Source organism: Marmota marmota, unplaced genomic scaffold (genome assembly GCF_001458135.2).
Source record: "Marmota marmota marmota unplaced genomic scaffold, marMar, whole genome shotgun sequence".
In the NCBI taxonomy this organism is placed as follows: Eukaryota; Metazoa; Chordata; class Mammalia; order Rodentia; family Sciuridae; genus Marmota; species Marmota marmota.
Genome location: NW_025999944.1, coordinates 617,477 through 642,487, shown reverse-complemented (window position 1 = coordinate 642,487; position 25,011 = coordinate 617,477). Strand labels below are relative to the sequence as shown.

The following is a 25,011-nucleotide window of genomic DNA, read 5'->3' as shown; positions in this document are numbered from 1 at the left end:
GCCCGTAGCCTCGCCGCGCCCACCGCTCCTGGGGCGGGGCGCGGCCTCCCCGCCCCGGACCCCGCCCCGACGGCCAGCCCTGCGCCGGTCCTTCTCTCCAGCCCTGCGGCGGGGCAGCCGCCTCCAGGCCCTGGGCTCGGCGGGCGCCCGGCTCCGGCCGCTGGGGCAACATGGAGTTTGCGGAGCTGATTAAGACCCCGCGGGTGGACAACGTGGTGCTGCACCGGCCCTTCTATCCGGCGGTCGAGGGGACCCTGTGTCTGACGGGCCACCACCTCATCCTGTCCTCGCGGCAGGACAACACGGAGGAGCTGTGGCTCCTCCATTCAAACATCGACGCCATCGACAAGCGGTGAGTGGCCCTCGCGCCCCGTCCCCGCGGAGCCGGGGTCCTGCGGTGGGCGCCCGAGGAAACGCGGCGGGGCTTTCCTGGCACCGGCCGCCCCGCCAGCCGGCCCGCCTGCCCAGCGAGCCCTCGGTGGCCTAGGTTCAGAAAGTCCCATTCAGTGAGACTTGGTTTCTGTTGAACCTGGTGAAGGTCTCCGGAGATCACGTGGTTGCTGTCATCCTGATAGATCATTTTTGGTACATAACATCATTTGGATGGATTTTCAGTGTTTTAAATTTCTTTCTCCTTGCCCCATCACATTCCTTAGATCGTTGTCGAATGTCAGTTCATGAAATTGTGATTGGATAGGATTTAGATTAAAGTCTTCACTTTTTTAAAAAAATATTTTTTAGTTGCCAATGGACCCTTATTTTATTTATTTATATGTGGTGCTGAGAATCGAACCCAGTGCCTCACACATGCTAGGCAGGCGCTCTACCACGGAGCCACCACCCCAGCCCCAGTCTTCACCACTCTTGAGGAAAATTTAAAGAACTGAATATGAAGTATTGAGTAACTACATGCCACAAGCTCTTTTATTTCCCCCTTAAAATGTTCAGTTTATATTTTATTTCTTCTGGGTCATCATTTTAATAATGGGAGATTATAATGTCTCCTATGCATTTACTCGGTGGTTCAGTCTTTGTAAAGAGCAAGGTTGGCTATTAAGGAAAAGTATGAACTTATTAATCTCTCTCTCTCTCTCTCTTTTGCACTACTTTTTATCTTTGCAAAGCATTGTTGAAAATCGAAGTTATACTTCCATCTACACTTAAATTTTCCATCTTCCTGATGTTCCTGTGTATTCTACGAGGAGAAGGCACACAATTTACACTGAATACATGAATGACAACAACTTTTTCTGTAGTTCATGTTCTAGGCCTACCCCACTTTCCTTACACTTTTTTTTTGTTTGTTTTGTCTATTCTTTTTCATGAACCTTGTTTGCATTTTCTTTCATGACCCCTTTTTGTAGCCAGTCCTCAGGACTTTTTGTGGCTCATATAAATCCTGCATTCTCTTGTCTCTGTATTTTATTACCTTTTCCTTTGGAAGAATACTTTGCCCCTCCCCAAGTTTGTTAGACATTTATCAAATGCCTTTAGGTTCCAAATGTTTTGTGAGGTATTAAAGACACCAGGATGAACAGAATTGTAGTTCTTGTCTTTCAGAAGTTCATAGGCTTTCATCTGTTTCAGTTTAACCAGTTCGACTGCCACCTCCTTCACAGGTTCTGTTAATTCCATAATTGAAAGCAGTTCCCCTCACCTTGAAATCCAATATCTCTTTAATTATCTCTTTTTTCATAGGCATTTATTCATATTTGCATTTTGATAGTTAGATACATATTAGCTTTTTGAAGCCAGGGCTCACATCTGATTATTTCCTTCAAAACTTGTAACCGTGGCTTGGCCTGTAGGCACATAAGAAGTCAGATTGACCACTGAATGGTCATATTAGTAGTGTCTCCATGATCATCAACTCTCTTTTCGGATTGACTTCTATTTATGGTTACTTTTCACTCATTTATTTTCCCATAGTAGCATTTATTGAGCTTTATCAGGTGATAAAGAAGAAGTATGTAAAGCTGGCCTTTTTAATCTGTTATGGGAAAATGACAAACTGTAGACATATTGATCCTTTTCCTGGGAAGCAGCATGATGTAGTAGAAAGAGCATGATCATGGCCAGGTCAGAGTTTAATTGTTATTCTCAAGAAATATTTACTTTTGTGTATCTTTTACATGCTGAGCATTATCTGGGTTCTGCAGGTGCCATGGTGACTGATACTGACAGGAGCTTATGTTCTAGTGGAGGAGATGGACTACTACATAAATCAACAGATATTATATAAATCAATAGCCGGCATGGTGGCATGTGCCTGTAATAGCTTGTCATCTCAGCAATGTGGGATCTGAGGCAGGAGGATTGCAAGTTCAAGGCCAATCTTGGCAAATTAGTGAGGCCCTGACTCAGAAAATGCATTATTGAGGAGCAAAGGTGGAAGCAGCAGATCCAGTTAGGAGATGACTGAGTAGTTGAGATAAAAGATGATGGTGACTTAGAATAGGTAGTTAGATTTGGGGTGTGTTTTGAAGGTTGCCCTACATGCCCTGCTGATGAACTGTAAGTGGAGTGAGAAAGAGAAAGTCATTAAGAATGATTCCTTTGGTTTTACCTCATATTAGGTAGGTGTCCTTGGGCAAGATACTTCACTTCTCTGAACCTCAGTTTTGTCACTTAAAAAGAAGATAAGCCCTCTGATATCAGGTAGCAACTTACATTTGAATAATGCTTTGTAAGTCTCTAGAATACTTTGATGTACATTGCTGGCTTTTTCCTTTTATGGACCTCTGACGCAGAAAATTGAGATAATCCTACTGGATTGATGACTCATCATATTCATGATTGACTCAGTAAAGGTTTCGTTTTTTATTTTATTCTCCCTCCGTATTTTCACCCCCATTTCTCCCATCCTGCACAATTCCTGTAGGCAGCCATATTAGGTGTTCTGTAAGGTAGCCAGCACTGTTGTGCATGGGTGTGTAGTTTACTTGATCCGCATTATACCAGAGATCTTGTTCTGTTTCTTAACGTTTTAACTCAGTATCCTTTTTCAGGATCTCGTCATACTGCTATATGTATATCTGCTTCACCGTTTCTGATGTTAACACTGAATTCCAAAGTATCTGAGACATTTTACTTTTCAGACCTTTTCCATAACTTCCAGCTCCTTGCTGTCACAACCCTGATGAATATCATGTCCCATCCTTTTCTTGTGCAAGAGTTTTTCTGAGATTGTGCTTAGTATGGAATTGACTATAAAGTGGGTACATATCTCATTGCTACTTTGCTCTCAAAATGACAGTTTGTAGGGGTTCCTTGTATGCTCTGTGGATATTGATTCTCCAGTTAGTCACTGCAGACAGCTGTTCCTAGTTTGTCACTCAACTGTTAACTTTTCTGGTCTGTCCTTTGTTGAACCAAAGTTCTTAATTTTAATGCAAATTCATAAATTTTTTACTTTATGGTGTGTGCTTCATGAGTCTTAAGAACTCCTTCACTGTCTCAAAGTTACCACGGTGTTCTTCACATTTTCTTTTATAATGGCTCTTAGTTTTACCCTTCACTTGTAGGTCTGTATTTCATTTGAATTCTGCCTTTATTTCAAATGTGATAGGAACTCAACGCTTTTTCTTGCATACACTGGTAAGCAAGCCAGTGTTCTTAACATTGTCTTCTGACACCAGTCATATATGAAGTTCTTATATTGTGTGTCTGTTTCTGAGCTCGCTCTCCCCTAATCTGTTGGCTTGTTAATCTTTTCATTACCATACTCTTTTTACTTCTATGGATTTATGATGACTTAAAATCCAGTAGTGCTAGTTGCTCCTCTTCTTTTTCCTTCCCCCTTTCTCTTCCCCTCCTCCTCCTCCTCCTCCTCCTATTCCTTCCTCCTTTTCTTCTTCTGAGTTGTGGTCTTGTTGTATTGCTCAGATTGATCTGGAATTCCTGCACTAGGGTCATCCTTCTGCTTCTGTCTCCCAAGTAGCTGGAATTACAGATGTAAGTCACTGTGCTTAGCTTCCTCTTCTTTCTAAAAAGGTTGGCAACTGTGTGAACCTATCTAATAGACCATGTACTTTTTGAGATTTTGCCATTTTCATAGGATTTGAAGAAATTTTAGGCTGGTGACATAACTGTGGTAGAGCATGTGCTTAGCATGCATAAGGTTCTAGATTTGATCCCCAGCACCAAAACAAAAGACAGACAAAATTTTATTTAAAATAAGTGCAGGCTCACAGGGAAGTTGCAAAAATAGTGTACACAGGTCTGTTCTTGGCCCAGCTTCCCCCAATGGGGCTGTCTTATATAAATGTAGTATAATATCAAAACTAGGATATTGACCCTGGTGTTTTTATTGTTAACTAGACCACAGACTTTTTCCCACTTTTTACCAGTGGCTTTATCTAATGTTACAAAGTATAGTGGATGGCTACAGGAGTTAAAAATAATTGTTACTTTTGTAAACAAAAATGCTATGGGGCAGAGGCTATAGAAAAATTATTCAAACATGACTTTTACCTTAAAGAATTATTTTATATGTTTAATTCTTATAAGGTAAAAATAAACTAGTAAGTGTAATGAAGTATTTTAAGTGCTATGATAGGCGTATATACAGGGCATGAATAGGACAATAGGAGAAAATAATAAAATAGGATAGAATTTGACAATTGATGTGAATTGAGGGAATTTTGGGGAACTCTTATACTTTAAAAAATTTTTTCTTGATACAGTAGTCTTCAGCAGTAACTGGTAGAAACATTAGATGAATGACTAAAGAATAATTGTTCATAGCTTTTTTTTTTTTTGGTCCTGGGGATTTAATCCAGGGGTGTTTGCAATTGAGCTGCATCTGTAGCCCTTTCTATTTCTTATTTTGAGAAAGGTTCTTGCTAAGTTGCTTAGGGCCTCCCTAAATTTCTGAAACTGGCCTTGAACTTGTGATCTTCCCATTTCAGCCTCCAGTGGGGCTCTGCTCCATAGCATTTTTGTTTACAAAAGTAACAATTATTTTTAACTCCTGCAGCCATCTATTATACTTTGTAACATTAGATAAAGACAATCAGACTAACAGTAATTTTTTAAAAGGAGTTGGTCTGATAAAAATAGATGATGTGGAAATTTACAAAAGGATAGTCATGTATGTCTCTCTTTTAAGTGCTATTTTTTAAACAGAATTTGATTATTGTGTGTATTTTATTTCCAGTGCAAGCAGAATGAGAGGGATTTTGAAAACAGCTTTATTGAGGTATTGTTGATATACAATAAAGCATACATAATTAAATTGTAAAATTTGTTGTTTTGCTGTGTGTCCATGTTTTGGAAACCATCACCAAATGGTGTCATTTTGTAATCCCTTTTTTCCTCCCTTTCTCAGGTATCCACTGGTTAATTTCCTTTTTATAGAAGTTTGTATTAGTCATAAATCATACAGTACTCTTTACTAACAGTAGTTGCTAACTAGTATTCTATTGTGTTGTAGTTCACAATTTGTTAACCTACTGATGGAGATGAGTTGTTTCTTTTTTGGGACTATTGAGTAAAGGGACAGTGAACATTTTTTATGCAAGTCTTTGTATGAACATAAAGTTGATTATGGCGGGGGATTTACTTAATAGTGGAATGGTTGGATCAGAGGTGTATGTTTAACTTTTTAAAAAACTGCCAAGTGCTTCCAGCCCAGTATGGGAGTTCTGGTCCTTCACATCCTCACCACCACTTGATATGGTTTGTCTTTTAAATTTTAGCTCTTCTGATAAGTGTGAATCTGAGTGTGGTTTAAGTTTGCATCTTTCTTATGATTAATGTCATGGAACTGATTTTCATGTATTTATTGCTAACCAGGGCCTTTTTCACTAAGGGTCTGCTCAGATGTTTTACCCATTTTTAATTGGCTTGTTTGCTTTCTTATTAAGTCAGAGAGAGAGAGAGAGAGAGGCGCGCGCGCGCACACACACACTATGTAAATGTGTAACATGTCTTTCAAAGAATAGTCATTTCAGGTTTTGAAGAAGTCTAGTTTATGGGTTTATTCTTTCATAGATTGAGATTTTTGTGTCTTGCTAAACCCAAGGTCACTAAGGTTTTTCTTCCATGTTTTCTTCTAGCACTTTTATAGTTTTAGGTAGTACATTTAGGTGTAAGATTCCATTTTGTGTTACTTTTTGTGTATAGTTCATGGTATGGAATCCATTTTTGTTTTAGTGGACATTTTATCATTCCAGCATAATTTGTTGAAACTCTGCTCTTTCTTCAGTAAATTGTCTTTGCATCTTTGTCCATTTAAAACTGGGTTTATTTCTGGACTCGCTTTTCTGTTTCATTGATCCATTTGTTTCTCTTCATGCCATTATCACACTATAAGCTACTGTAGGTTTCTATTAAGTCTGAAAACTATGTACTATTAACCAACCAGATCAAAGTTTTACACATTTGTTCTTATTCAAAGTTGGTTGGCTGTGTGATGTTATTTGCATTTTCATTTAATTTTTAGAATCAGCTTTTCAATTTCTACATAAAGGCCTGCAATGATTTGCATTAGAATATGTTGAATCAGTAGATTAATTTTGGTAGAATTGACCTCTTAAAATCTTGAGTCTGGCAACCTATGAACAAAATATATTTTTCCATTTATTTTTTTAGATCTTTTAATATTTTTTCAGCCAAGTTTGTGATTTTCACTTAGGTCTTTAAATTCTTTGGTCAGCTTTTCTTCTGTACATTTTATATTTTAATATTACTTTTAGTGCTGTTATTCTTTTTAATTGATTAACTTTTATGTATTTTTTTAGTTGTAGGTGGACACAATACTTTTATTTTTTTATGTGGTGCTGAGGATCGAACCAGTGCCTCACGTGTGCCAGGCAAGCACTATACCACTGAGCCATAGCCCCAGACCCTAGTGCTGTTATTTTTTAATTTCAATTTCCATTTGTTCATTTGCATTAGTCATGCTTCTTATTTTGTATATTTCATGATACTTCAACATCTTAGGGCCTTGTAAATGTGTGAATTGACTGCCCCTCCCAGGATTAGCTTATTCCTAGAGATAGCAAACAACTTGCCTGCTCGATGCCTTTGATGGGCAAACCAACCACATCCAGGTATATTCATTCCCCTGTGAGTCAGAACCACTATCCCAGAAACACTGTGAAGATCCTGGCCCCATGCTTTCTCCTTGTTCCTTCTTTCTGACCGACCTAGAGCACACTGTGTGGCCTTATGTGGTGTGGCATGTTGTGGCCCCTCCTCTTGGGAACTGTGAGTAGTGAACCATTTTTTTGTACTTTCATTGAACATGTTTTTCAATGAGAGGATTTCTGTGAAATTCATTTTATGGTGATGGGAATTAAACTTGTGCATGCTACACAAGTGCCCTACCACTAAGCTCCACCCTCAATCCATTGGATTTTCTTTTCTTTTTTAATACTAATGTTTTGCAAGAAATATGGATTTGTTTTAAAATATATATATTTTTTTAGTTGTCAGTGGACTTTATTTTATTTATTTATATGTGGTGCTGAGAATTGAACCCAGTGCTTCATACATGGTAGCCAAGCACTCTGCCTCTGAGCCACAATCTCAGCCCCCATTTGATTTTCTAAATACACAATCATATCATCTGTGAATACAATTGTCTTCTTTTTTAACATGGGTATCTTTTATTTGTTCTTCTGGCCTTCCTGCACCAGCTATAATTTTCAGTACAATGTTGGATAGATGAAGTTGGAGTGAATCTTTCAGTGTTATTCCTGATCTTACTGCAGAAAGAAATTTTCACCATTAAGTGGGCTATTAGGCTTAGATTTTTTTTTTAATGTAATTGCTCTTAACAAGCTGTGAAAGTTGTTTCTACCTTCTGTTTCTATTTTGTTGAAAGTTTTTGTTGTTGTTGTTTGTTTTGATTTTAAGCAAGAACAGATGTGGGATTTTGTCACGCCTTTCTCTGTATCTGTTGAGATAGAAGATATGAGGTTTTTCTCTTTTTAGTTTGTCCGTGTGATGTATAACTTGATTTCAAATGTTCAACTAACATTGCATTCCTGGGATAAACCCCAATTAGTCGTGATTTTTTGTCCTTTTTGTATGTTGTAGGATTTGATTTACCAGTGTTTTGGTTAGAAATTTTGCATTTATGTTCATGATGGATATTGGTTTGTAGTCTGTCTGTCTGTTTTTTGTATTAGGATAATACTGGTCTTGTGGAATAACTTAAGAAGTAATTCCCTTCTCTTCAATTTGCTGGAAGAGTTTTGTCTTGAATTGGTAGTGTTTTTCCATTAAACGTCTTGTTGAATTCATCAGTGAAGCCATCTGGGGCTGGAGTTTTCTTTGTGGGGAGGATTTTAAGGAAATTTCAATTTCTTTAATAGATTCAGAACTAGTCAGACTATTTCTTCTTGAATGTTCCTTGGTAGTTTGTGTCTTTTGAGGAATTGCCTCTTTATTTTTTACTTTTTAGAATTTCTTTCTATAAATAATACAAATACAGCTTTTTAATATGATGATGCCACAGCCCGGCTGGCTGGGCAAAATAACCGGGGTGTGGGGGGGTGACAAATAACTTGTGTACATTGATACAGCAGGAGTGGAAGCCGTTTATTGTAGGACAGGAGTGGTATTTATACATTTCACACAGCTTATCTAATTAACATAAACTAGATACATCAGTCAACCAATAAGGAATCTCCACACTTAGTGGCTTGCTGGTGTTACTTCACAAACCACTCCCTCTGGCATTTTGCCAGGCGCCATCCAGACTTGTTTACAGACTCTAACATTTGCTGGGCGCCATCCTGACTTGTTTACAGATTCTAACATGATGACATCCTACTTACTGATTTACGGTTTTGTATCTGGGGCTTTAGGGGTCTTGTTGAGGAAGCTGGTGCCTGCATCTATATGATGAAGTGTTGACTCTGTGTTTTCTTCTAGCAGTTGCAAATTTCTTGATCTAATTCCTCAATTTTTGATCTTTTGAGTTTTGTGCTGGTGAGAGATGGAGTCTAATTTTATTTTTCCACATATAACTATCCAGTTTTCCCAAACCATTTGTTAAAAAGGCTCTTCAGTGTGTATTTTTGGTTCCTTTGTTAAGTATCAGATGGCTGCCATGTATGTGGGTTTGTCTCTGTCTTCCATTCCATTGGTTTTCATGTCTATTTGGATGCCAATACCAGGCTGTTTTTGTTACCATAGCTCTCTAGTATAACTTGAGATCAGGTGTCTTCATGTCTTCTGCCTTACTCTTATCTCTTAGAATTGCTTTGGCTATTCTTGAGTCTCTTATTCTTTTAAATGAATTTAAGGACTTTTTTTTTTTCTAGTTCTGTGAAGAATGTCAGAGGTGTTTCATGAGGATTGCATTGAATCCATATATTGCTTTTGATAGTATGGGCCATTTTGACAATATTAATTCTGCCTATCCAAGAGCATTGGAGTTCTTTTTATCTTCTAAGTTCTTCTTAAATTTCTTTCTTTAGTGTCTATTATTTTCATTGTAGAGATCTTTTACCTCCTTGATTAGATTAATTCCTAAGTATTTTATTTTGTTATTTTTTTGAGGTTATTGTGAAAGGGAGGGTTTTCCTGATTTCTTTCTTTGCATAATTTGTTGGAGTATAGGAAGCCTGATGATTTATGAGTGTTGATCTTATATCCTGCTACTTTGCTGAATTCATTTATCAGCTCTAGATGTCTTATAGTGGAGTTTTTTTTGAGTCTTTTCCATAAAGGATCATGTCATTTGTAACTTTTTAATCTCTTTCTCTTGTCTGATTGCTCTGGTTAGAGTTTTGAGAATTATGTTGAATAGTAGTTGTCTTGGTCCTGATTTTCAAGGCAGTTCTTTCAGTTTTTCTCCATTCAGTATGATTTTGACTTTGGATTTGTCATACATAGCTTTTATAATGTTGAAGTAAATTATATTTCACCCTAGTGTGTCTAGCATTTTTAACATGAATGGGTGCTGGATTTTAGCAAAGGCCTTTTCTGCATCTGTTGAGGTGATCATATGATTATTGTCCTCAATTCTATTTACGTGGTGAATTACATTTATTGATCTGTGTGTGTTGAACCAACCTTGCATCCCTGGGATGAAACCCACTTGTTCATGGTGTATTATCTTCTTGGTGTGTTTCTGAATACTGTTGGCTAATATTTTGCTAAGGATTTCTGTATCTGAGTTCATCAGGAATATAGATTCATCTGGGTTTTCTTTCCTTGATGTGTCTTTTACTGGTTTTGGCATCAGAGTTATATTGGCTTCATAGAATATATTTGGAAGTGTTCTCTCCCTTTCAATTTAATGGAGTAATTTGAGAAAGTGTGTTGTTCTTCTTTAAAGACCTGGTAGAACTCAGCTGAGAATCCATGTTTCTAGACTTTTCTTTGTTGGAAGACTTTTAATTGCTGTTTCAATTTCATTACTTGATATTGGCCTGTTTAGGTTTTCTATATCTCCCTGATTCAATATATGTGCAGGTCATATATATCTAATTGTTTGTCAGTATCTTCTAGATTTTCCAGTTTATTGGAGTATAGATTTTCAAAATTGTTCTTTTTAAAAATATTTATATTTTAGTTGTAGTTGGACGTAATACCTTTATTTTATTTATTTTTATGTGGTGCTGAGGATTGAACCCAGGGCCTTGCTTGTGCTAGGAGTGCACTCTACCGCTGAGCCACAACCCCAGCCCCCCAAAACATTTTTAAAAAATGTTTTTGTAGTTGTAGATGGACAGAATGCCTTTATTTATTTGTTTATTTTTATGTGGTGCTAAGGATCGACTAGTGCCTCACAACATGCTAGGCAAGCGCTTTGCCACTGGGCTACATACAACCCCCTGTCCTCAAAATAGTTCTTAATGATCCTCTGGATTACAGAAGTGTCTGTAGTGACATCTTCTTTTTCATCTCTAATTTTGTTTATTTGGGTCTTCTCTCTTACAAGTGCATAGTTTTAAATATTGAAAAGAGATATTTAATGAGTTTCTATAATCTTAGAAGTAGATACAATCTGAAATAACAATTTTCCTATGCTGCAGAACATTTCTCTACAGATGCTTAACATGTTAATTACAGATCTTTTTTCCTATTGGAGTAAGATTCCAAGTAATCTTCATTAAATGACTTAACCTAATGTGAATTATTTTACAAATTTGAAAAAATTTTAGGTACATGTGTTTTAAATACTTTATGGCTAACATTTTAGTGATGCAAACTTGATTCTTAATTAGACTAAGTGGGGAGGGAAGTTAGATAAAGTTGTTGATTGCAACTGCATTTTTTTCAAAGAAATAATCATATATTTAAAATTAGGAATGTATGTATTCCTAAGTATGATTTGTAATTTCTTACAGATTTGTGGGATCTCTGGGTACTATCATCATAAAATGTAAAGATTTTCGAATTATTCAGTTGGATATTCCTGGAATGGAGGAATGTTTAAATATAGCCAGTTCCATTGAGGTAAGTATTTTGGAGGCAAAATCTGGTAGAAAGAAAAATGTTACATTCTGACTGAATTCAGCTGTTTTATCATGTTTTGTGATTCAGATACTGAAAACTGACAGGAAAAGCCTTATCCTGACTCATTGTTTACTTGAGTGTCATGGGACTGTTTTGACATATAGCAGTTTTTAGTGTTAATCATTTTATATGAGTAACCCTTATTCCATGAACTGCTTAGATTTCTGTGGAATTGCATTCCAGGGACTTTATAGAATTTCCATGGGTTCATAGTGGTCAAATAATAGATATTGTTTTACTTGAGTATGTACGAGTATGTAGTTAATGGGGAAAATTTAGAGAATTTAGTAAAGGGGTTCTTTGGAGAAACTTTACAGTCTTGTTTGACATTTCATGTTTATTATTTAAATCTTAATATTTTTCTCTGAATCAAAGACAGTTGGTCAACTTTTTTTTGCTGCTCCAAAGGGTTTTTTTTTTTTTTTTCAAATAGCATCATATGTGGAATTTTAAGCCAATAAAATAAATAACAGCTAGAATTGATTTGGGTCACATTACAGTGAGTATGTATTGGGGGATGTAGAAGCCCCCATTGACTCACACCATTCCCCACCTTCTGAGGGCTTCCTCAAACATTGAGAACCATTAATGAGAGTGTTTCCTTTTTTCTCTTCCAGGAAAGTAACTACACACAGATTTTTTTTTCTTAATATATTAGTATATCTTTTGTAATAGATGCAACCCTATACCTTTGGGTAGAAATATTAATAATGTAATATGATTCTTGTTATAATACAGTTTGATTCTTGACTTTATTGCTTGGTAGCTTATGACCATGGGCAAAGTTTTTAATCTCTCTGACAACTAGTTTTTTACTTTTTTGTAAAAGGAGAATAATATTTCCTACCTTTTAAGGTTGTAAGAATGTTATTAGTTGATTTTTGTGGAGTGCTTAGTATAATATGTGTGAATATAGCTACCATTTGAGTGCCTTCTGTCATTTGCTGAGTGAAGTTTAATGGTAAGAATTTGTGGGAAAAATATCCATATGATATTTACTATCTTAAACATGTCTACAGGTACCATTCAGTTGTGTATAATAAGTCCACATCACTGCAACAGATCCTCACGACTAAAGCAAGTCACTATCACCTGTGGTTTTAGTCTTGTTTTTTAGTAAATGAATTTCCATTTACTTTTCCGTTTACATTCATTTTCATCAGTTTGCTTACGACAGGATGTGTTTGCTTTGTATTTACTTAAACAATGTTGAACATTGGTTCAGATCACAAGTAATAGAAATTTTACTTGAATAATTTAAATTTCAGTTGAAGAGCTTATATTATTTTCACCTCATCCTAACCAAATTGGGTATGCACTCAAGTTTTAAGTTACTTTAGGCTAAATCATTGCCACTAAATTTTATTAATTAGCTCTGGGTTTGTATTGTTTTCTAGATAATTATAGAGGAAGAAAAGGGAGAAATTCTTAAAAATCTATAAGTAGTAGGATATATTGCTTGTTTTTGATATAAGATTAGAGAAATAGAGAAGCAACCATTTTGAGTGAATGGCATGTAACCTTTTTTGTGCATTTGCTAAACTTCAAATATTTAAGGAAATGAGAAGATGAAGTGAACTGTTTTACACAGTTGTCATTTGAAAGTAACATGACACTGGTTTGGCCACATTCTTCAACTTGAGTGAGAAAGCATTGTAAATTCCAGAGCATTAAGTTGAAATAATGTTCCACTATTTGGGCAGAGGAATGCCACTGGCTCTCTTCAGTTGAGAGAGAGGGAGAGAGAAGGTGGGGAAAGGAGGTGGGGGTGGGGGGGTGGGGAGAGAATATGAATGTGTGTGGCGGGGGTGGGGGGTGTGTTTGAAAATGTGAGGTTGGATTTTTACTGACCTATCCACATTTTTGTTCTTCTCTCTCTGACTAGTGATCTGTGAGATGGCCGGCTGGTGGGTGTTAGAGATGCTGCCAGTGGTGAAGAAAGGGGCAGAGCTTGTTGCCCACTTATTGATTGCATTCACTTAGCTTTGATAGCAGCTGACACCAATCAGTTGCCTAAATGGTTGTATATTACCCAGAACTCTTTAGAAATTGACTCATTGTGTAGAAACTCTTAGGGTTGAAAAGTCATAAATAATAAGCTATCTTTCTAATTTGACCTCTGAAAATGAGTGCTCTATTGAATGTTTTCATAGCATAGCAAATACATATAGTAGACCTGGCCACAAGCCTTTGCCTGGCATCCAACCCCGATCCTCCATGCTGCATACATCTTAATTTAGGGGTGATAAGTGATTCCCTCAATAGCATAGGCTTCCTCTACCTGTTCTTTATAATCAAGAAGAGTCTGCTTACCCCAAAATATTCTGCTGCCACAGATAGACTTCCATTGGAAGAATAACTGGCAAGTACTCAGTTTTCTAAATTGTAGAAAGAAGCATGATGAAGCTTTTTTTCCTGCCGAGTTTCAGCTGCCTTTTAGAATTGAAATGTTTTCAGTTCTTCTAGCATTAATGTGTTTAAAGGAGAAGACTTATCTCTAGTGATATAAAACATAATCACAAGTAGAAATGTGAATGCTTATTGCCTACAGAGTGGTTGTTGATTTACATTTAAAATAGCAGCTGCCATGTGCAAGGCCCAGGATTTTTTCCTCAGCACTGAAAAGAAAAAAACCAGTTGAACTGACTAAAGCAGCTCTGACGTAGAACAGATGTGGGCTTGTGCTTTTGTGCTTCTATTGGTGCAGTTGGCATCCAAAGACAAATAACTTTGGACAAAGTTTATAAATAACTTTGGACAGGGATGGTTTTTGTTAAACTGCTGAACTACATATCCAGTGCAGTATTGGAAATCATGGGCATATCCTTTTGTGAGCCAGACCCTACTGTGACCTAGAGGGAGGTAACTTCTTTCTGAGAGCTGTGGGGTTCTGAGACTTGTCATAACCTCCCCCAAGTGAGTTTACTGCCCTTTGAACTATGCTAATTGATTAGGTGCCCTTCTTTCCCAGCCATAGTATTGCTTTTTTCTGTAACCCCCTGTCAAAAAGACGTATCTGCCAGGCGAGGAATGATGTTCCATCTGTCTGTCCCTCCATCTGCTCAGGTTTTCCTGGTTTATTACCCCAAATTCAAGTACTGCAGATGAATGTAATCTCATTTGGGGACCATAGAGTTATTACCCCAACTTGAGACCAGGTCACTGTAGCATAAAGATATGAAAATACCTCACCAATTGGCATATTGGTTCTAAGATGGAGGAAATGAACATTGATTGAATTTCCTCACACAAGGCACATATGATAGCTAAAATTACATTTTGTTTCCTTAGGTGCCAGGAGCATTGCATGTATGCTTGTTGCATATGTGATCTCTCTTAATGCTGCTGGTAACCTTACAGGGCCCCTGGGTATTGTTATTTCTCCCTTGTTACAGTTGAGCAATTGAGGTGTAGAGATAAATGGACTTGCCCACTTCTTACCTGCTACTGCACAGCTAGATTTGGAACCTGAGTCCAGTGGTCTGTCTCTTGACCGAGTTTTGGCCACTGAGCTTTATCATTTTTGTTTGCACTTACTATAAGGCACTCATTATAAATAATTTACACACAAAACAAACAAATAAATAATTTACATATGTTTAAATAGCTAGTAACTGGATTTTAGCCAAGACCTCACTGAATAACTCAAAACTCTTTGTTCTCTGATCCCTAGAAGTTCTTGGACCTTTTTATTAAACTTGATTAAATTGTATGAAGAGTAGTTTCATTTTCTCCTAGAAAATTGTACCATTGTGTGCAAAGTTTTTCTTTTTTTTTTTCTTTTCATTCAGCAATACATATTGGATGAATGTTGTATATCAGGTGCTTTATTAGATGCTGGAAACATGGAAATTGGCTTCAGTAAGACTATCACTATGTCTATAAATAAAAAGTTAGAGAGCTGTAATGGGTGTGTATCATAATTAGGCAAGGCATGTGCTTGCTCCCATTTCTTCAGTTAGAATGTGCTGAAGTTATGGCATGTTTCTTTTTTCTATCACTAGGCATTGTCTACCTTGGACTCTGTCACTCTGATGTATCCTTTCTTCTACCGGCCCATGTTTGAGGTGATAGAAGATGGCTGGCATTCCTTCCTTCCTGAGCAAGAGTTTGAACTCTACTCTTCAGCTGTGAGTTAATGTTTGGCATTCCTTCCTTCCTGAGCAAGAGTTTGAACTCTACTCTTCAGCTGTGAGTTAATGTTTGGTAATTATGGGTAATTAGAAACAACGCAGCATTTTGTCTCATTTGTGAGAATGATAACTTTCCTTTGAAGAGAGATCAAGTGAAGTTGTCTTACCTGTGCCTAAAAGATGTTCTATTAGTTGTTCATATCGCAGTCTCTGACATTCAGAGATTTGTATGATTTGTTCACTGCTGCAGCTGAAAAGCCTTTTCTTCCAGAAGATTAATGTATTCTAAATATTACTTTTTAAATTTTGAAAATGACATTGATAAAACATTAGTATGTGCATAAAAGTAGTCCTGGCATATTGTGAGTTAATTGTTGGACGTGTCTCCTTAGAAACAACTTCATGTCTAGTAATTAGGTTCTGAGCCATCATCACAATTGTATTGAACCCATTGAATCCACTGGGTGCTTCAGATAGTACCAAAGAACCATCTAGCACATTTGTTTCTATGGGTTAACTTTTATTAATATGGGTTAGTCAGACCAGGTAGCTAAAATTAGGTTCTTTTTTTCCCTGTTCTGGCTAGTTTACTTCTTTCTTCTTCCTCATACTTTTATGATAACCTCTATAAGTGAGCATTGAGGGGCCCAAGACAAAGGGATAAGGAACCATGGAATTTAAAGAGCAAAGGTATCTATAGCAGCCAAGTGAGAAAGGAAAGGGATTTTATATTCTCATGCGGGGATTTTTTTTAAGTTCCATTAGTCCCAAAGATATGGTATTGAAAAGAAAGAATAAAAACGTAGCTGTAAAGATACTTTGTGTTGTATCCCAGATACATTATTGATGGCTTAACTTGCTAGGAGCCTATTGTTGGCAGAATGAAAAAGTGTTGAGCAAAATGATCTCAAGAATTCTTCCACTTCTAGCATGCTGTTATTCAAGAATTATCCAGAAAGATTATTTCAGATTCTTTGCTGAAATACACATATAGCTTATCTGTATTCCTTCTGCTAGCACTTTAGAAATTTTGTATGCAAAAGGCGATGATTAGGTTTTGCTTCTGGTTCTGGTTCTGGTTCTGGTTCTGGTTCTGGTTGAGTAGCTCCTATCTCACAAGCCCTTCTGCAGTTATCAATGACAGTGGAATCATCTACCCCAAACTACCTGGTTAGTAAACAAAAACCAGCATATTTTAAAGGGAGTCAATGTTTAGAGGAAGTGAATGGCACAATGAGTTTCCTGTGTTTGCATGTGTGGGCGGGCTTTGTCCTGAGGGTAGCATGGTTGTGGCATTATTGATGTGAAGCAGCTAACATTCTAGTAGAAAGCCCTCTTTCTCTGGTGGGAAAAGCCAGGGGAGGGAGCCTAGGGCAGCCAGAGATGCAGGAGAGGAGTGCCGAATTCTGGACAGGAATTGGCCATAGAAGGGGATCCTTGATCCTGCATACTGCCTCCAGTCTCTGGCTGACTTGGGGGCAGTTTGGCCACAGGGCTGAGCTGCCTTGCATCACAGTGCTAGAGTTTGCAGATAAGTCTTACCAAATTATTTGCCTGCTAAAACAAAACTTCAGCATTCTCCAAAGGCATAGCATACGATGCCTATGTGGAGCATGTATGTTTCCTTAGTGTATCTCAGATGTCTAGGATACAATCCAAAGTTGAACCAGGATAATGTCACCCACTCCCCCTGAGAAAAAATGACCAACAATTACTGACCCCAGGATGACTCAGAAGTTCAAATTATCACACAAGGATTTTAAAACAGCTGTAGAAACTACTAAGGTAAGAAAAAGTAAGCTTAAAATAAAAAGAAGACAAAAGCAAAAATTAAAACACTGCCTTTGCACTGTTCATGTGTGTAGATAGACTACACCTGGAAGCAATAGCGTCAGAATTTAGTCTGGAATGGCTGAGTGGATACATACACCTAAAGAGTTGGCAAGTGTTTTACATTTTATATAATATAGGCTAATATTTAAGTAAATGTAATTTTATTTATAAGTATAAATATATAAGGTAAATATAAATAAATAGAAGTGTTATCATATTTAAGTTAAAGATGTAAATTATAATATTTAATTAAAGATAAATGTTAAAGATATTTAAGATATCTTTAAGATGTATAATGTCATCCTGAGAATAGGATTAGTCAACCTTGGCAGTGTTGACGTTTGGGCTCTTAAATTCTTGTTGCAGGTGGCTTCCCTGTGCCTCAGAGTATGTTTAGCAGCATCCCAGGCACGGGCACTACCATTTGCCAGTAGCATTCTCCCTCCCACTCCCTAGTTGATTCCAGACATGGACAAATGTTCCCTTGGGGCAGAAATCACCCCTGTTTGAAAACCAGTAACCTGGAGCTATTGCTTTAATAAAATGCAAAGAAATATATTTAAAAAGTTAAACTGGAATTCTAAAAAATATTTAATCCAGAAGAAGGCAAGAAAGAAGAAACAGCAATAAAAACAGGGAACAAACAAAATAATTAAATGCTTGACTAAAGTCCAGCTATAACAATATATATTTTAATATTGGTGAGTCAGGCACTCCAATTAAAAGGCAGAAATTGTCTGAATGAATTAAAGAAAAATAGAAGATCCAGATGTGTTCTGTGTATAAGAGATGTGTTTTGAATATAAACACAGATAGTTTGAAAATGGATGAAAAAAGATGTACTGAACAAATAATAAGCATAAAAAGGCATGAGTAACTGCTAATTCCAGATTAAAAAATAAAAAGACTTTAAGACAGGCACATTTATAATAATGAAAAAGGTCATTTTATATTTAACATATGTATGTATGTATTAGCACACGTTGACAGAAATGAAGAAATATGCAATTCTACAGTCAGGATAAGATATTATTAAAATGGTCCTCTTGTCAATTAATAGAACTAGGCTAAAATAACAACAGCAAGACAAGTAGAGACATAAAAGATCTGGTCTGAAGAACATTGTTTAATATTTATAGAATGCTGCTTTAACTTCTCCATAATATGCATTCTTCAAGAGGCACGTGGTGTGTTCCCAGGAGAAACCATAAACTGGGGTGTTAACTAAATCTAAATAAATTTACTAGGATTGAAATCACATAGACTATAATCTTTGACCTCAAATATATTATAAATCAATAACACTAAGATATCTAGGAATATCTATCTCCTAATATTTCTAAATTACACAGAATATTTATAAATGATCTGTGGTTCAAATACGAAACCACTTAGAAAATATTGTGAACAAAAAATAATGAGAATGCAATTTCTCAAAATCTGTGGAGTATAGGTAAGGCAGAGTTTGGAGATAAGTGTGCAACTTATAATTCTCACATGAGAAAAGAAAATGAGTCTAAAAGCATGGACCTAAACACCAACTTAGGAAGCTAGGGAGGACAAAAACAGAAAGAGGGAGAGAGTAAAAATAAAGGCAGAAAGCAATAAGATAATTAGAATTAATAAGCAAGTTTAGCAAAATTGCTTGATATAAGATCAGTATACAAAGTTGGGTGTGCACTTATGATCACAGCACTGGGAGGCTGAGGTGGAAGGATCACTTGAGTCCAGAAGTTGGAGAAGTTCAAGACAATGTCATAAAGAAAAAGAAGAACGTGCACCCCATAATCCCAATGGTTTGGGAGGCTGAGGCCTGGAGGATCTCGAGTTCAAAGCCAGCCTCAGCAACAGCGAGGTGCTTAGCAATTCAGTGAGACCCTGTCTCTAAAATACAAAATAGGGCTGGGGATGTGGCTCAGTGGTTGAGTGCCCCTGAGTTCAATCCCTGGTACCCAAAAAAGAAGGAAATAAAAAGATCAGTTGCATTGGCAACAGTCACTCTTAACATGAATAAAATACTTAGGAATAAATTTAACCTGGTTCAGGATCTGTATATTGAAAGATGCAAAACAATGGTGACAGAAGTTGTAGGAAATTTAAATAAAAGGAGATATACTGTGTTCATTAATTGCAAAACAACATGGTTAAGATCAGTAGTTGACTTGGGGAAGGACAAGATAGTGAATATTTTAGGTTTCACTGATCATGTGCTCTGTTGTAACTACTCGACTCTGTTGTTGTAGCATGAAAACAGCAGTAGACAATACACTAATGAATAGGTGTACCAGATTCCAATAAAACTTTATTTACAGAAACAGGCATAGGCTGGATTGGGCTCACTATGGTGGCAGTTCTGTCCAAATTGATCTATAAATTCAATGCAATCCTTATCAGTATTCCAACAGGTGATTTTGTAGAAATGAAAGAGAGTCTAAAATTTATATTGAAATGCAAATTGACTAGAATAGCCAAAACACCTTTGAAAAAAATAAAGTATTTAAAATGCTCGATTTTAGAGCTTCATATAAAATGGCAGTAATCAAGAAAGAATGATATTGGCATAAGGACAAACAGATGAGCAGAATATAGGGTCCAGAAAGAAACCTTTCCCTTTATGGGCAGTTGATTTTTGACAAAAGGTAGCAAGGTGATTTCATAGGGAAAAGATAGCTTTTTCAGCCAATACCTTTGGAATAATTTGATCTCCATATGAGAAAATCTAGATGGGTACCTCAAACCATCCACAAACAACTCAAAATATGTGGTAGACCTAAATGTATTGTAGATCTAAAACAGCCAAAACATCTGGAAGAAGGCACAGGAAAAAAATCTTTATGACCTTGGTTGTAATAGGTTTGTGTGTGTGTTGTATGTGCGCTAGGGCTTGAACCCAGGGCCTTGCATGCACTCTACCACTGAGCTGCACTCCCAGAGAGATTTAGGTGTTACTTCAAAAACAATGGAAAATAGATTAGTGATTTCTTAGCATTGGATATTTACCAGGTGTGCCAACTGTCAAGACCCATGAAATTATGCAGTCAAGATGTATAACTTACTTTTCACCTTTTGTCTTAAAGGTGATTAAAAAGTAGAGAAAATAATTTAATGTAAAGATTAAATAGCTGGTTAGAAAGAGCTAAAGAGAAATCTGGAACAGGTTTGAAATAATTACCCAGAATACAGAATAGAGAAACAAGGAAGCTGGGGGAAAAAAGAGGTTAGAGCATTCATAGTAAAGAAAGAAGATCCAATATTTATTTATCACATAAGAGTTCCAGAAGCAGATAATACAGAAAGTGAAAGAAAGGTAGTATTTAAATAGACAATAATTGAGAATTCTTTAGACTCAGTAAAAGTAATTGAACCTAAAGAGGTTAAGGTGTCCCAGCAAACACCACATAGGGTGGTCAAAAAGAAATCTGAGCCATGTTGTTGTCTAGTCCCTGAACAGCAAAGCAAAGCTAATATTACACAATTAGCAAGAAGGAAAAGACAAGCTACCTACATGGTATTAGATAGAAGAGAAAAAAGTTTGATAGCTATGTATTCATGATAAAACCTCTTAACAGTTCTGGGGGTTTAATTCATTGGTGGAGTGTGTGCTTAGCATGTGCAAGATCCTTGGTTTAATCTGAGAAGCCCCGCCACACACACACAGATGGGGGTAGGTGTCTGGTAGGTGTCAGTGGGAAAGCACTTGCCTAACATGTGTGAGGCTCTGAGTTTGATCCCAGCATTACAAAAACAAACAGAAACCCAAAATGATTAATGGTGACTCCCAAAAGCATACAAAAAGCACTTTTTGTCATTCTCTGAGTTCAAGAGTGAGGCAAATGTGCCACCATTACTGTTCCTACTCAGGTCAATAAGGGGGAAAATACAAGGAAAAGGAATAAAATGAAAAAAGCAAAATTGCTATTATTTGCTGATTATGTGGTCTATGTAGGAAGATGAACGGATCAGGAGATTGTAAGCAAAGATGCAGTTAAAATGCAACATACTTTGTCATGTCTTTAGGAATGTATCTAAGCAAAGATACATAAGGCTTTTTTTTTTTTTTTTTTTTTTTTTTTAGTTGTAGTTGAACACAATATCTTTATTTTATTTATCTATGTGGTGCTGAGGATCGAACCCAGGACCTCGCATGTGTGAGGCCAGTGTTCTACCGCTGAGCCAGAACCCCAGCTCTATATAAGGCTTTTACTGAGAAAATTGTACAGCTTTATGGAAAAAATTAAAGCTTAACTGAGCAGAATAGTATGTCCTAGATAGGGAGATTTCTCTTAACTGATGTATAAAGTCTGTATACCTTTTTGAAACTCCAATTGATTTGTACATGGAATTGATAAAAGTTACATGGAAGAGCAAAGGACCAAGAGGAGCCATGTTACTATTAAAGACAAAAATGGAAGGAAGAGAGAATGCAGCCTACTAGACATCAAGCTTATTTTAAAAGCTATGGAAATTATTAAGATAGACCAGTGGCTTAGAATAGAGAGCTGCCCTGTACTCTCAAAAACTTTTATTATCAGAGTGGCATTGCAAATCAAATGGAGGACCATATCATTCTTTAGAGTAGGAAGTCAGAAAATAATTATGTAATAGTAGAAACTCAAGGAATAAAAGCCTCAGCATTCTATTTAGAAATTTGGAGGTAAACACTCACATAGAAAATAATCTTGAAAATAATTGACTTTGGAGAAATGGAATCGGGATGGGTGCCCAGGTGCCCAGGAAATGGGTAACTATTTTTTTTTTTTTGGTAATGAATCTTTTAGAAACTACTACTGCTACTGCTCCTTCTCCTTCTCCTTCCCCTTCCCCTTCTCCTTCTTTGAAAAGTAGAAAAACAAAGTAATTAAAAATTGGTGTTGAATTTTGTGCAAGTTTTTAAAATACCAGTTTTTGCCTGAGACCCTGGGTTCAATTCCCTAGCAATGCAAAAACAAACAAACAAACAAACAAATGAAAAAACCAGCTGCATGTTATAGTACATCAAACACACTTTTTAGCTTCATCTTCCTACCAGTGAAGTTTATGGTTAGTATATTAGGCCAACCTGGATTATGGGAAATTTGAATTTCTTTTTACTATAAAAAGCCTTTTATTGTCTTCAAGCAGTTTTCATTTCTGCTGTTTAAAATAAGGCATTTGATAGATTTATTATTATTATTTTTTATTCTTATTTGTTACATATGACAACTGAATGCATTACAATTCATATTATACATACAGAGCACAATTTTTCATATCTCTGGTTGTACACAGGTATTTGATAGTTTTATGTGGTATGTTTTGAGTCCTTAGTCTACTGAGTCAGATTATTTCATTGACTTTTAAGTGTCTAGTCCAAGTAGCTAGTTTTTTTGTTTTAGTATTAGGGATTGAACCCAGAGATACTTTACTACTGGGCTACATCTTCAGTCCTTTTTTTTTTTTTTTTTTTTAAGTTTTCTAATTTTAAGGCAGGGTCTCACTAAATTGGTTAGGCCCTCACTAGATTGCCAAGGCTGTCCTTGAACTTGTGATCTTCCTGCTTCAGCCTCCTGTGCTATTGCGCCTGGCTAGTAGTGAGTTTTATCATTCTTAAGGAAGATGTTACCAATCTTTGTTTTCTTCCTTTTCTAAATAGCAGAAAGGAACAAAGGTTTTGATGTAGGTGGTAGTTTTGTTCCATCAGTTCTGGCTAGATAGTGTTCTGGAATTTTATAGTCTTAAGTGGTGCTGTGCTTTAAGAGGACCATTGGTAAACTGGATGGTCCCCAGAAAGGAGGAATGGGGTTCTACTGGCCTTTATGATCATTGTGTATTTAATACATTTAACTTGGAGAAGAGGCGACTAAGGGGGAAATGACTGTCTGTAAATATTTGATAGGATATCATGTGAAATATAGAACTTACGCTGTGTTGTCTGAAATCATGGTAAAAACGGTAGAGGAAGTTATAAAGCAACAGGTTTTGTTCAATGTAAGCAAGACCTTTCTAGGAACTAGTAATACATAGCAGTGCAGGAGGCTGGCCCTGATGAGTGGAGCACCTTTACTCTGGAGGTATTTTAAGTGTAGGCTAGGTATCCTTCTGGTAAATTCCCAAGAAATTGCTTCTTCATCAGTGAAAATTGACCTCTGAAGTCCTTTAAACTTTTTCATGTTCTCTTGTAATGTTGAGATATTTGCTTAGCTTTGCAATGTTTTGTGTTTTTCAGACCAGTGAATGGAGGCTAAGCTATGTCAATAAGGAATTTGCCGTCTGTCCTTCTTACCCACCAATTGTCATAGTGCCCAAATCCATTGATGATGAAGCTCTTCGGAAGGTAGCTACATTTCGACATGGAGGGCGCTTTCCAGTACTCAGCTATTATCATAAAAAAAATGGAATGGTAAGTAGTACAGAACTGCTGCTTGATCTGCTGAAAGCCTTGGTCTGGGGATCTTTTCCTAGGGAGGTTGATTTTTCTGTGTTCATGGAAGCAACTGGCCAGGTCGCTTTCACTAGGACTTCCATCACATAAACTCTAGGAAACCAGGAGCAGTTTGTTTCTCTGACGAGGCTATGATTGAATTCTTTCCATCATGCTCACCCTTAGAAAAGTAAAAATAGACATGTCTTCAGGACAGAGTGCAAAGGAAACTAGTGTTTATATGATGCTCGCAGCAACATTTTTAAGGTAGAAAAATGAGAAATTTCTCTGCCCAGAATAATGGTAAGGTACTTTAATTATTCTCACCAAATTTCCATGTGGATGGTGACTTGAACAGATGTTTTTATTTTCAGAAGAGAGAGGAGTAATCCGTAATTATTCATACTTTGTAAAACATGGAAGTCAGGTTAGGTGCTGTGGCACACTCTGTAATCCCAGCAACTCTAGAGGCTGAGGCAGGAGGATGGCAAGTTTGAGACCAGCCTCAACAACTTAGTGAGACCCACAGCAACTTAGCAAAATAAAAAGGGACTGGGGATGTAGCTTGTGGTAAAGTGCCTTTGGGCTTATTTCCCAGTACCAAAAAAAAGAAACCGTGGAAATCAGGAATTTAATAGGCAAGGACTTGCTGGATATTTTCCAAATATTAGTTTATAAATTATTTTCTCTCTTCTTTTTTTCTCTCAGCTGATAAACTCTGCTTCTCACTTTGAAACCAATAGTAAATTAGTAGATGATTGTAGCTATCTTCCACCCCCTTGCCAAATGTCTAAAAATGGATATTTAGTGTAAACAGAATTTTTAAGATTTGCTATTGTTTATTTATTTATATTGTGGTACTAGAAATTGAACCCAGATTGCTTTACCTCTGAGCTACCTCCCCACTCCTCTTTATTATTTACTTTGAGACAGGATCTCACTAAGTTTCTGAGGCTGGCCTGGAACTTGTCATCCTCCTGCCTCAGCCTCCTGAGTCACTGGGATTACAGTCAAATGTTAGATAAGATACAGAGGTTGGTAGTAAGTGGCTATTAAGAGAGACTAAAGATAGTTCAAAATAATCCTGGCACTCTGTCTGCAGCATTTCACCTCTGCAGTCATGATGTTCCAGTCGGCCAGACACTGCAGGATTTTCAGTGTAGG

At 36.9% G+C, this 25,011-nt stretch overlaps 1 protein-coding gene across 2 annotated transcripts in view; it reads left to right on the top strand.

Moving 5' to 3' along the window:
• Nucleotides 1-25,011, top strand: part of Mtmr9 (myotubularin related protein 9) — a 43,909-nt gene that overhangs the window by 230 nt on the left and 18,668 nt on the right. The window contains exons 1-5 of one of the 2 annotated variants that reach the window (XM_048801492.1): nucleotides 1-352; nucleotides 5,159-5,200; nucleotides 11,313-11,421; nucleotides 15,486-15,611; nucleotides 23,653-23,826. The exon at nucleotides 1-352 is cut by the window's left edge and continues 230 nt beyond it. In XM_048801492.1, coding sequence (XP_048657449.1) covers nucleotides 171-352; nucleotides 5,159-5,200; nucleotides 11,313-11,421; nucleotides 15,486-15,611; nucleotides 23,653-23,826 — 633 coding nt within the window. In that variant the 5' untranslated portion in view covers nucleotides 1-170. The remainder of the gene's footprint in view (nucleotides 353-5,158; nucleotides 5,201-11,312; nucleotides 11,422-15,485; nucleotides 15,612-23,652; nucleotides 23,827-25,011) is intronic. The other variant, XM_015499416.2, reaches the window with a different exon arrangement.